This window comes from Podarcis filfolensis (genome assembly GCF_964270895.1).
Source record: "Podarcis filfolensis genome assembly, chromosome: 1".
Classification (NCBI taxonomy): domain Eukaryota; kingdom Metazoa; phylum Chordata; class Lepidosauria; order Squamata; family Lacertidae; genus Podarcis; species Podarcis filfolensis.
In genome coordinates, this window is record NC_139604.1 from 43,698,581 (window position 1) to 43,710,048 (window position 11,468).

The 11,468-nt window shown below is 49.8% G+C and overlaps 1 protein-coding gene across 4 annotated transcripts; it reads right to left on the reverse strand.

The window, feature by feature from the left end:
• Nucleotides 1–477: 477 nt before the first annotated feature.
• C1QL2 (complement C1q like 2) lies at nucleotides 478–11,259 on the reverse strand. 4 transcript variants are annotated; one of them, XM_083587208.1, is made up of 3 exons: nucleotides 11,176–11,259; nucleotides 8,681–9,508; nucleotides 478–1,844 (listed from the first exon to the last, which is right to left on the reverse strand). In XM_083587208.1, the coding sequence occupies exons 1-3, from the start codon at nucleotides 11,191–11,193 to the stop codon at nucleotides 1,665–1,667; spliced, it is 1,026 nt and encodes a 341-aa protein (XP_083443334.1). In that variant the 5' UTR covers nucleotides 11,194–11,259; the 3' UTR covers nucleotides 478–1,664. The 4 variants fall into 4 exon arrangements, with proteins under 4 accessions (XP_083443334.1, XP_083443336.1, XP_083443337.1 ...); XM_083587210.1 differs by lacking the exon at nucleotides 11,176–11,259 and adding an exon at nucleotides 10,341–10,540; XM_083587211.1 differs by lacking the exon at nucleotides 11,176–11,259 and adding an exon at nucleotides 10,257–10,296.
• Between the last annotated feature and the right edge of the window lie 209 nt (nucleotides 11,260–11,468).

Sequence of the window (11,468 nt, forward strand, 5' to 3'; positions counted from 1 at the left end):
TGCCTGAATGGAAGGTGTCTTGAACTCTGACCATATCCCCTTGCTTGCTTGCCTGGATGGAGGATAGGGAGGATAACCTGGGAGAATGTAGAGACTAGCCTGCTTGTACAAAGGTAAATTCATATTAGTTGCTTCACCCACTTGGGCCTCGAGCCCTGACCACCACTGGCTACCCAGAATCTGAAAAAGCTTCCCCTGTGCTAATGGGTCCCTCATTTTGCTTTGATTCAAGGGAGCCAGGAAAGCAAACTCCAGGTTTATATTCATGAATTTCATGAGCTTGATCATTATTATCCAGATTGGGCAGTGCTGCCAACAAAGAGAAAGGGGAGGTTGTCCACACCAACAGGTCAAGGGATTTCAATGACAAACACACACACCCTAAAGAGTTGTTGTTTTTTTAATTCTCGCTCCCATTCTGCCAGCTGTTCTCCCTTCCCTTAGGCAACATTAGAAGAGAGACACAGTAGAAAACCATTGTCAAAAAAGATAATTTAATGTGTTATTTCTTTTTTTTTCTTTCGCTCATTCATTTGCTTTTAAGACAGGAGATTAAACTTTTCAATACCATCACCCACACAAGTATTGCATTGCACAAGGGTGGATGAAAGAAATAAAGAAATAAAATATATATTTATAGAGTATAAATCAAAACAGTTATATCTGAATCCCCTACATACAAAGCAGCATAACGAACGGCCAATGCAGTGTCACAATAATTCTGTCCTGTTCTCCAGACGTTTAGTAAAAGCAATGATTGTACATAAAGAGAAATAAAGTGCTAAGGCCCATCCATTCTGCTTTGTGTATAAGTGGTTTCTGCCTTGGGTCCTTCATATACACATAGTGGCCTGGTTGGTTTTAGATAGAACACAAATGGCTGCAGTACCCACTGATTAAAGAAGTTTGTTGGGTCAATGGACACCTTGCTTTTAACTGCTTCTGGAATCAACGGAGAGACTCTAACTCAATGGCAAGGCACCCGCTCTGTTCATCAGAAGTTGGAGATTGAGTCCTGACTTATTTTCAGCAATGGAATAGGCTTTCCGACAGCAAGACTGTAAGCCACCTGTGATCATGGAGAGCTGGGCTGGAAATTTATTGATCGTACTGGTGGCTCAACAATACGGGCTTGCATGTGGTGCAATTTTGTTTTATTTCTATGTAACAGATTGGCAAAAAAAAATCAGGTACTGTGCTATCTCAGCACAGATTCTGAGGCAAGGCTGCTTAATGAAGGCTACATAGTCTCATAATTAAACAACAGAGGCAATTCTTAAAATCCTGGGATGTTAGCAGATAACTGCACAACAATGTTTCCAGCAGTACTGGAACACCTTTTTCACCAGAGACAGTGAGGATTTAACTCCACATTAGAAGAAAATGTGATAAATGAATGAATTGGTTCATGGTGCTGATTAACCAGTTACTGCTTTCAGCCCTGCTCGTCTCATAGTGTCATCTGAACAACAGGATACACACAAAAAGATAGAGCACATCAATGGCTGGAAGGGAAAAGCCGTAGGTTTCCCTTCCACACTTCAATCAATGAAACGTAAGAGTTTGTTTAGAGTGAAGCTTAAAGTGACCTGAAGAGTAGACCCCCAGGAAAGGTGTGGCAGGGGAATGAGGCGAAGGACCACACCTTGGTACACTTGGCTTTGTCAATCGGGGTATAAAAGAAAGCCAGAGAAAGTGCTGTACTTATTGTTGTTGCCTCCGTGGGCTTTGCCTCCATCCAGTTTGACATACACCTCGTCCCCAGAGTCCAGGTGCAGCACCACACTGTTGCTGGCGTAGTCGTAATTCTGGTCTGCATCCTGAGCAATGGCGCTCGCCCGCACCTGCAAAGCACATCATGTCAAAAGGGAAGATGGATTCAGCACCTTGCAGCTTCCGTGGTCTGCCCTCAAGCCTTCTCTACTATGCATTTCTCTCCCACCCCCACCCCCACTCCCGTCCACGCTCTCCTCAAACACTCCCTTCCCCTCTCATGCAAGCATCATTCCCGATGCTCAAGATCAGCAGCTGGACCAATATTTCTGTTTGCAAATGCCTCGTGTATGATTCGTCAAGGAAAGGTAGGCTCAGATGCCAAAATAAGTTCAAATAATTTTCTCTCCCCTTTATGCCAAATGCACCCCTTCCTGCTATCTTACTACAATTCCAACAATCTTCACCTTCTCACAAAAATGACTCCTGAAAGTGGGATTTGAAGCAAATGTGAGCATTCCGTCCTCCACTGGCAAAGCTCCTGGGGGAATGTCAAAGGGGTGCCCATAAGACAGTTTCAACAACACTGAAAACTGCACACATCCCATCAAAGCAAATTTGGAAATACCTCCTCAGGTAAAACTTCAAAGAAGGTTTAAGGAAATTCACAACAGTGCCCCTGACCAGTGAAATTTCTCAGGGGAGAAGGGCCACACCTACTTATTACCACCCCTTCATATGAACCCTATTCTGACCCTCCCCATTTGCCCCAATATGTCTGCCCTTCACAGTGAATATATCATCTTTCCTACCCTCTCTTCTCTTATACTGTCTCTTATCTGTACTTTCCAACGGTATCCCTTCCTTTTTTCTTTCCCTCCATTGTTGTATACAATGAGAACATTGAATGTGACAGTAAAAGACATATAGTTTAACCTCCTTGACTAGAAATATTCTTTTCACTCGAATCCTCACAGACAGATGCCCATTCAGCCTGTCTCTTAAAACTTCCATTGATGGAGGTTCCTTGGGCACTTTATTCCACTGCCAAACATCTCCATGCTGTGGTCGCCACAGTAGAGCGCTCTCTCTCTCTCATCCCATCTCCATAAAGCCTTTCATGGTTTCCTCCTCTTCACCCTCTCCTTTGCCTTCTCTTCTATATACTTTTGCTTTCCTCACTTTCTGTCATTTCAATTTAGGCCCCAACTGCTCAATATAGTTTAAACCCAATCATATCACTTTAAACAGTCATGGCTTTCCATAGTTTGTTAAGGACGTTGAGAGTTGTTCGGAGACCTCTATCCCCCTCACAAAGCCACAATTCCCAGAGTTCCCTGGAAAGAGGGGTTGGGTCTCCTAACAACTCTCAGGACCCTTAACAAATGACAGTGCCTAGGATTCCTCGGGCGCAGCCATTACTACTTAAAGCCATACAATATTCATTATGTGTTATTTATTTTGAAGATATGTACCCCCACCCTTTTGTAAAATGAGCCTCAAGCAGATGATGATGGTGATGATGGTGATGGTGATGGTGATGGTGATGGTGATACCCTGCCCATTCAACTGGGTTGCCCCATCTCAAAATATAAAGTTCTTTACATGTACACACACACACACACACAGAGAGAGAGAGAGAGAGAGAGAGAGAGAGAGAGAGAGAGATGCAATAAAATATAATTCTCTGACAGATGAATGGACCAGTGGTGAAGTCCCAGGACAGCTCAATGGCATTCTTCTTCCTTGGCCTGAATATTTAAAGTTCTTTTGCAATAACCCAGGAAGGTTCCTTTTAATGTAGTGCTGATAAGGTGAAGTCACTGTATTGATCTCTTTTGCCATTGTTATAAACCAGGCTTACAAATGCTCAAACATGTATCAGAGCACATCGATATGTTGCGTTGCCACCGCTATGTGAATTAGTGACCATTTCCCTTTCTTCGTGGCCTCTCCTTTGCGTTCCCCTCCTTTCTTTAAATCCTCACAGGCTCCTCTCCCTCTTGTGTTTCACTTCCACAAGTTTCATCCCTCTCCCCACCTTTTTGCACCTCACACTTGCTCAGGGGTGCAGTCCATTCTGTGGCAACAAAGGAAAACTTTCTTTCCTTGGTGTAATTTATCTCCCTGCCCAAGTGACTACTCAGCAAAGCTTCCACCCTTGAATGCCCATCCTTCTGCGGGCACTAGCCTTACTCAAATAGCAGCTGCTTTCCAAATGAGATATCATATTTCCTACTAAGTGAAAAGTGTCTAATGCAGAAAGGCTCTATGGTGTGGTCTGGAGGCATAAGAGGCTGGAGCTAACCAGGCCTGAGTCTGGTCAGGGTGACCATCTGGAAACTACTTGTACACTGCTTTGCGTTCCATAACAGGAGACAGATGGGGTATAAATGTAGTAAGAAATCAGCAGGGGGTATTGTGGGCGTGAGGTATTCCTGGGTAGCAATGTTACACCCATGAGAGTGCAGAGGTGGCAGTGTTCCCCTAGGCCTGCCTCTCTACAGGAGTTGGTCACATCTATGAAGTCTTCCGATTTCCTTCCTACTAATTCCTATCCATGAGATCGTGGACAGAAGAAACTGCAGTTGGGAGCAAGTAAGAAACGTTAAAATTCTGAGAACAGAATCCACATTGGCTTTAGCATGGCCGTGTAGTCGCTCAATGATCCTGAAGGGCTCAAGAGAGCTGTCCATGGTTCTGGAGAAAAGGAGTGTGTAAATCAAAAGTGAGTTGAGGCCAGAGGCTGATGGCCACCACAGAGTTGGGCCATCCTGCAAAACCATTGAGCAGGAAGGAATGTCCACTTCTTTTCTATCCCCACATATAGAAAGGACTTGCAAGTGTAAACAGTGGTGCAGGCAATTTTAGACCCTGCTTTTCATAGTCTCACACCGTCTCTTTAAGACGTCAGGAATAACATGTGGTTTACTTCTGCAGCCTTGATAGCAAACACATTTCCTTGGGAATATGCCCAGCTACCCACCCAATGACTACAAAATGCTTTTGAAACTTAAAAGCAAATAAAGGTTGCTGTGATGAACAGTGTCTGGCCCAGTGGGTCCTGGCATGCCCAAGCCAATGCAAGTCCTGATGCAGAGCATGTTAGACTCTTCATCCATCATCTGCCATTCTGTGGGTGGTCACTAGGAAGTCCCTTGCACTATGGGATCCTTGGCTTCAACCCCAAGGTCCAACCCTAGCTGCACCCACCAGGTGTAAGTAACGAGTGAACATTTTTGTGGTAGTTCTTGGATCATGCAAGCACATCCTCCTCTCTTTTGCTCAGTTTTGGCAGATGGGCCAACATTTCCTGTCCACAGAGGAAGAGGAGCCATAGAACTAGGATGCTTCTAGGAATAGAAGCCTCCATAGTATTAAGTGGCAAAGACAGCCAGGAAGCACCAGAGATATCAGAACTTAGGCTCTTCAGGCTGAGCATGGATTGGGAGAAGATGCCAAAGGGGAAAGCATAGAGCACATAATTCTCCACAGAAATGAGTCACTGGGGAGTCAAGATGCTGACTTTGCCTCCAGGGGGACCCCAGGCTTCTTGCTGAAGATCCTAGGTAATGGGTGTCTGTTTTTATTACAAAAGAAACTGCATAGTGACACTGGGATTGTCCCCCTTTCAAATTGTGGCAGATCTTGGAGTAAGATTCCTAGTTGAAGGGTTCCCCGCACTTCTAGATGGATAATGCCTCCTCAACTCCATCTCAAAATCTGGGTCCTAGGCCAAGGGATTCAGATTGGAGATCTCAGTGTGTCCAGCGCAAAGCTTTAGCAAGCTTTGATTGACAGGATCTACCAGGCCTCCATTAAAAAATAAATTGGGCCCCTAGACTGAAGGTCCTAGCTTGAGCTCTCATTCCCTGCCCCTCCAACCCTATATATGGGAGGGTCAAATTTACAATCTTAGGATCTCTTTCTGAGTGCAGAGGAGAGGATTTTGAAGCTGAAATTCTCCTTCTAAGCATGCCTCCACTGTCTACAGTGGTGGTGGCAACTGTGGGTGGGGGCCATAGCTCAGGAGCAGAGCATCTGCTTTGCCTGCAGAAGCAGCAGCAGACAGCAAAGTGGGGCAGCAGAGCTCACCTGACTTCCAGTCAGTCACATTGCTGCCATTTACCAGGAATTAGAGGGGAGGGGGAAGTAGGCACAATGCAAACACACCAACAGAAGTGCCTGGTTAGCTCTCCACCCATCTGCCACCTCTCTCCTCCCTTTCTACCTTCATGTAAGCAGCAGCAACATGATCAACCAGAGGCCAGGTTAATGCCCCGCATGGGGTAGGATTGCAAGTTACACTTTCTACCAACGCTCCAGTTAAGAGCCCAGTTTAGAAATCCATGAGCCTCACTAATTCCAATTCTTCCCCATTCTTGCCAAATCATCCCCCATGCTTTTCTGAAAACAGGTAAGTGGACCGTGCAATGGGGAAGTGCCCCCTCTGCCTTCATCCCATGTACTTCAAGAACTACCCCCAAATGGAGGTGCTCTCCAAAATTCTGAGTGGTCCTCATCATGGCTGTAATGACTTAGAGCTACTTATAAAATGGGTTGCTACCGCCGTGTTGTGAGTCTCCACACCATCACTAGTGGCCAGGAACCAGGAGAAGAGGCATGGAGACTCACAGCATAGAGATGACAACCCATGGAGTAGGTACTTCTAGATCAAGAATGGGAAACCTGTCTCCTTCCAGATCTTGCTGGACTACGACTCTCGGCACCCCGACCATTAACTATGCTGGCTGTGAGTGATGGGTGCGGGAGTTCAAGAGCATCAGGAGGGTCCAGGTTCCCCATCCCTGCTCTAGATGTCACAGCCAGAATGGGGATTACACATCATGCTGAGGGTGGGGCACTTTCAGCAGCCTCCTCACAGCAAGTGTAACTCGTGCTCCATCCCTTGCTGACTCTGAGCTGAATGTGTGAACTGCTTCCGTGAAAAAGGACTGGGTGATATTCAACTAGGATTAGTGCTACTATAAAATGACCTTCCTCCCTCTCTTCCCCTCACAAGTGCCCTGCCCTGTCCCCAAATCTACTCTCTGCAGGGTTAGGGGGAAGCCCAGAATAGATTTACGGGAGAATAGAGGAGAGAGGAGAAAGTTCCCTTGCAAGTTCTCTTCAGCGCTACTTTGAATGCATCCCATTATGTTTGGGGTGACACCAGATGCTTGTTCTTGACCATTTCATACATGCTGAATCAATAAGCATGGATTGGCTTGAAGTCTCTTGGATCTCTGAAACATGGTGAGCATAACTACCACAAAACTGTTTCTCCTTGCTGTGACAAGTCATGCTCCCTTAGCTGTGCAACCTTGATCATGCAACTGGAGGAGAGGACATGCCACAGTTTCCATGATGCAGCAAAGACAACAGCCTGAGAAGCTCCCATATTCATACATACAATCAGGGGGTATGTCTCTACTTCACATGCGGCCATTCAAATCTGTCAGATCTCCACATGTTAGCCTATCTATCTCCTTTTGGGTGGAGGTCCCCAGGCTGTGAGGCCTCTCTTTGAAGTAAGATTTCACAGATGGTGGCCCTGACATGCATGATGCAAGACACACACACCCCTCAGATGATTGAAAGTTCAGGATGGTGAGAGTAGAAAGCCTGTATGCCAATCTCCAAGGATGAAATCTTAAGCAGGAGGAAGGGCAAGGAAGGGGATCAAGAGTCTCCATGTGGGTTGAAGTCCTGTACTCAGCTCTCATTTGAACAGATGGTCGTCCATGTCCCCATCACAATGAAGCCTGAGTGCTAAAGATCTCATGCAAATTTTCTCTTAGATGACTCCCTGCAGGTTTAACTGTATTGCATAACAATGCCTGTAACCAAAACCCAACACACATATCTCCTTTTCTCCCCTCAGGAAGACATTGAAGAAGATAATTTGGAGTGAAGATGGTGTGGGAAAGAAGACCCTTAAGTATTCTTCTGCCCTCAACTTGTCTATGCCAAATGCCCTCCCCTTGTGCAAATATCCAAATACATATTTCTGTGCATTTGTGGAGCTTCCCATTAGTGAAGATTTGACAGGAAGTTCTCTTGGGGGGGGAGGTTCCATTTAGAGATGTCTTGAGGTCATTGACACCTGCTCAGGTGTCAAAATCTCTTGGTCTCAAGGAGGAAGTTGGTGGATTCTCGGGAATTCTCAGTGCCATCAGGGCAGGACTGTGGGGCAGAGGACCAGGGCTGCTCTCAGCAGGAGGAAGAGGGTCTCCAAAGGCAGCAGGACTGACTTCTTACCACATTTTGAGGTAAGTGAAAACAACACACATTACCATCTAAAAAGACTTCACCCCGTCTTAAATTACTTGGTTGCACCACTGGGGCACTCTGGGTGCGTGCGATAAGAATATTTTATAATTGAAATACCCACCCACCAGAATAGTCCCCTAATCGGCAGTTGACTTCAAGCGGCACAGTCATCGAGACACCTTGATCTTGAACCTCCTTTTGTCAAATCCTTTAATTTAGGAGCCTCGTCGAAGTGAGGTTTTAGGGTGGGGGGGAGTTTCCTTACTAAAACCGGGAGCCCCCTTTCCGGCTGGGATATCTGGAGGGCTTGTTAACACATCGCTTGATCTCGACACTGACTGGACCGCGCGAGAGAGATGTATTTTGAGTTTAGATCGGATCATAGGAAAGTTCTCTCGCTCGCCCCGTCGTTCGATCTGTGAGGCTACAGCCATCAGTCCAAGAGCCAACCGGGCCGTTACACATCTGGACTAGCCCCAAATATCCCCTTGTCCCCAAGTTCAGCGCTCCCTTTAGCTGACACCTCCGGAGCTGACACCTCCCCCACCCCACCCATCCATGCCTCCAAGCTAACTAGGTGGCGTCTGAGACCCTCCCCGGAGGAAGGATTCCCATCCCCTCAACACGCACATACAGAGGCGAAGACAGGGTCCCCCGACCCGCTGTTCCCCGCCGGCCCGTGCCCAGCACCCACCTGCCCGTTCTTGCAGAGGTCCGCCCACATGCTGGTGCCGTCGCCTCCGCGCATGAGGATGTGGTAGGTGAAGAAGTAGATGCCGCGCACCTGGCAGGTGAACTTGCCCGTGGTGGGGTCGTAGTGGTTGCCCAGGTTGGTCACCACGTCGTCGAACTTGAGCACCTCGTAGCCCTCGTGGGGACTCTTCAGGCCCACGTAAAAGGCGATCTTGGGGCCGCTGAAAGCAGCGCTCAGCGCGCCCGTCACCTCGCTTCCGGGCGCCGGGCTGCTGCTGCTGCCGCCCATGCCCGAGCCCACACCTCCAGCCGTCGTCGCAGTTCCGGGGGCCCCGATGCCGGGCACCGACAGCCCCGGTAGTCCCGGCTTCCCCGAATCGCCCCTCTCGCCTGGAGGTCCTCTAGGGCCCGGGGGACCTGGTTCCCCGGGGGGTCCCCTCGGCCCCGGCTTGCCTGGACGGCCGGGGTCGCCCTTGGGACCCTGGATGAAGGGCGGCGGTGGCGGCGGCGGGTTGGCGCTCAGCTCTTGCATGGCTTCGAGGGCGGCCGTGGTGCCTCCGGGGCGACTGGACGGTCCGGCGGCAGCGCTACTGGCGCTGTAGGGGTCGCAGATCATGCGGCAGGTGCCCATCATCTCGTAGTGCGCCTGGCCCTTGGACGGCGCCTGCACCAGGATGGGGACGGCGATGAGCAGGATGAGGCCCATGGCCAGGGCGATCCCCACGGCGGCCACCAGCCGCTTCCTCCTCTGCCAGAGCCGGGCAGCGAGCGCCAACAGGTCTTCCTTGCTGGGCGAAGTAATGGTGACTTCTCTCGACGGCGAGCCTGCCTGCCGGGGTGGGGGGAGAGAAGAAGCAGGAGAAAGACGAGTCAGTCGCGGCCAACCAACCCCCAGCCCGGGGCGAGCGAGAGGCCACCTCCTGTCCCGATCAACCCGTCAGGGTGGCACGCTCCCGGGGGCACCCTCCGCCTCTACCGATGCCCTTCATGGTGGCATCACTGAGATGCGAAGACAGGAGGGAAGCAGGACAAGGAGGAGGAGGAGGAGGAGGAGGAGGAGTAAGAGACGCCGTCGCTTATCCCTCTGGAGGAGGAGGGAGACCCCGGACTAGACTAGACTGACGTAGAGGAGACCTCTTCTTCCCTCCGCCCCCCCAATCTACAGCGCCCCTTCCCTTTCCCCTATCATGATCACATCATCGCAATCCAGCCAGCCCCCTCCGCACCCCTCGCCCCTTCCCTCGGGGGTTTACAGACCGTTTGCACAAACACACGCGCGCACTCACTAGCGCGCTCCCTCGAACATCCTCCGCTGCCCTCGAGCAGGCGGGACGCGGGCGCAGCAGCTTTCAGCGGGCGTCGCGCAAACAGGTGGACCAGCGAGCGCCCCCGATGTATTGAGCCTCCTCCCTCCCTCCCTCCCCCCCCCCCACTTCACCAAGCGTCTAGGACATCGTCCCTCTTCCTCCTTCTACTCCCTGCTCCCCTCCTTCTTAGCAAAGAGTCAGAGGATTTGGTACCCCCCACCCCTGTTTCTTTCTACCAAGGAAGTTCCCGTTTTCCAAAACTGCAAATACCGGCAGAGGGGAAATCTCCCTCCAATCCCCCCTGACGGATGAGCAAGCAAGAGACGCGCGGTCTGTCCAGGGAGAGACACTCACCGCCAGAGTCCTCTTTTACCTCGCGCGAACTGTTGGGGAGAGGGAGGGAGAGAGGGAGAGATCACATCTGGCCAGCTGCGTGGTGGGGGGAGGGGGAGAGAAGGCAAGGTCCTTGCCAAGGGGCCACACCGACCACCACCAGGCGACCAAATTTTTCGGAGAACAGCCCGGGAAGAGAAAGAAGAAGAAGAGGAAGAGAGCCTGCTGCGACGAAATTGCAAACCTGGCGAATTTCCCCTCCTCCTAGACGTGACCCCTAAGTTGAACAGGAGATATGGGCTGCATGGCTTCTTTTGCTCCCGCGCCCCTTCTTACTGGAGTCAGTTTCAGTACTCGCAGACCTTTTTTTAAAAAAAATCTATTGCCTCTTATTTTCTGCCCTTCTTCCTGCTCTCCCCCCCCACCCAAAAAAATGGCTATGGCGACTCTGCCTCGTTGCCTCTTTTTCTTCTGCTTTTCTGCGTGCTTTTCTCTGTCCTGCTGCTTATTATGACTTGCTTGCCCGATGCCTCCGCGAATGGAACGGATGGAGGAAGAGCGCGATTTGATGCGCGAGGGGACCCTGCCATCGGAGCAGGGCAATGCCGTTATTTGAAGCAACTAAAATGGCACAAAGCAGTGAGCAAGCTTTTGAGTGCTGCAGAGCTCTTCTTCAAGCTGGAGGGCAGGAGAGAGGAGAGGGGAGGAAAGAGCGCTTGAGCTGCAGTTTGCCAGAGTCTTAGGATGGAGAGCTGTAAGTCGTTACAGAGTATGTCTACGTAAAACGAAATCCAATGGGACTCCTTGCAACCCCCCACACACTTAACTCAGGCTACATTCCAGTGGATTCCCTTACCTCTGAGCAGACAGGCATTAGAATTGCTCTGCAAATTAGTTCAGTCTCTGCTGGGAGCAAAACTTGCACTGACTTCCAGGTAAACAACCATGAGATCCAGCCACTTGTGCAGTTCCTTGTAAGGTATCTTTCTCCACGCTCTGCTTCAACAGCTAACAGCCAGAGCCTATGCATGTTGGCGTTCATTCTGTTGCACACTTAGTGGGGTAAATTCTCAAGTAAGCGTCCATGGCAGCCCCACAGGTCCAGGGACACCTTGAAGAGGGACCCATTTATTGCAGCATGAGTCGTTC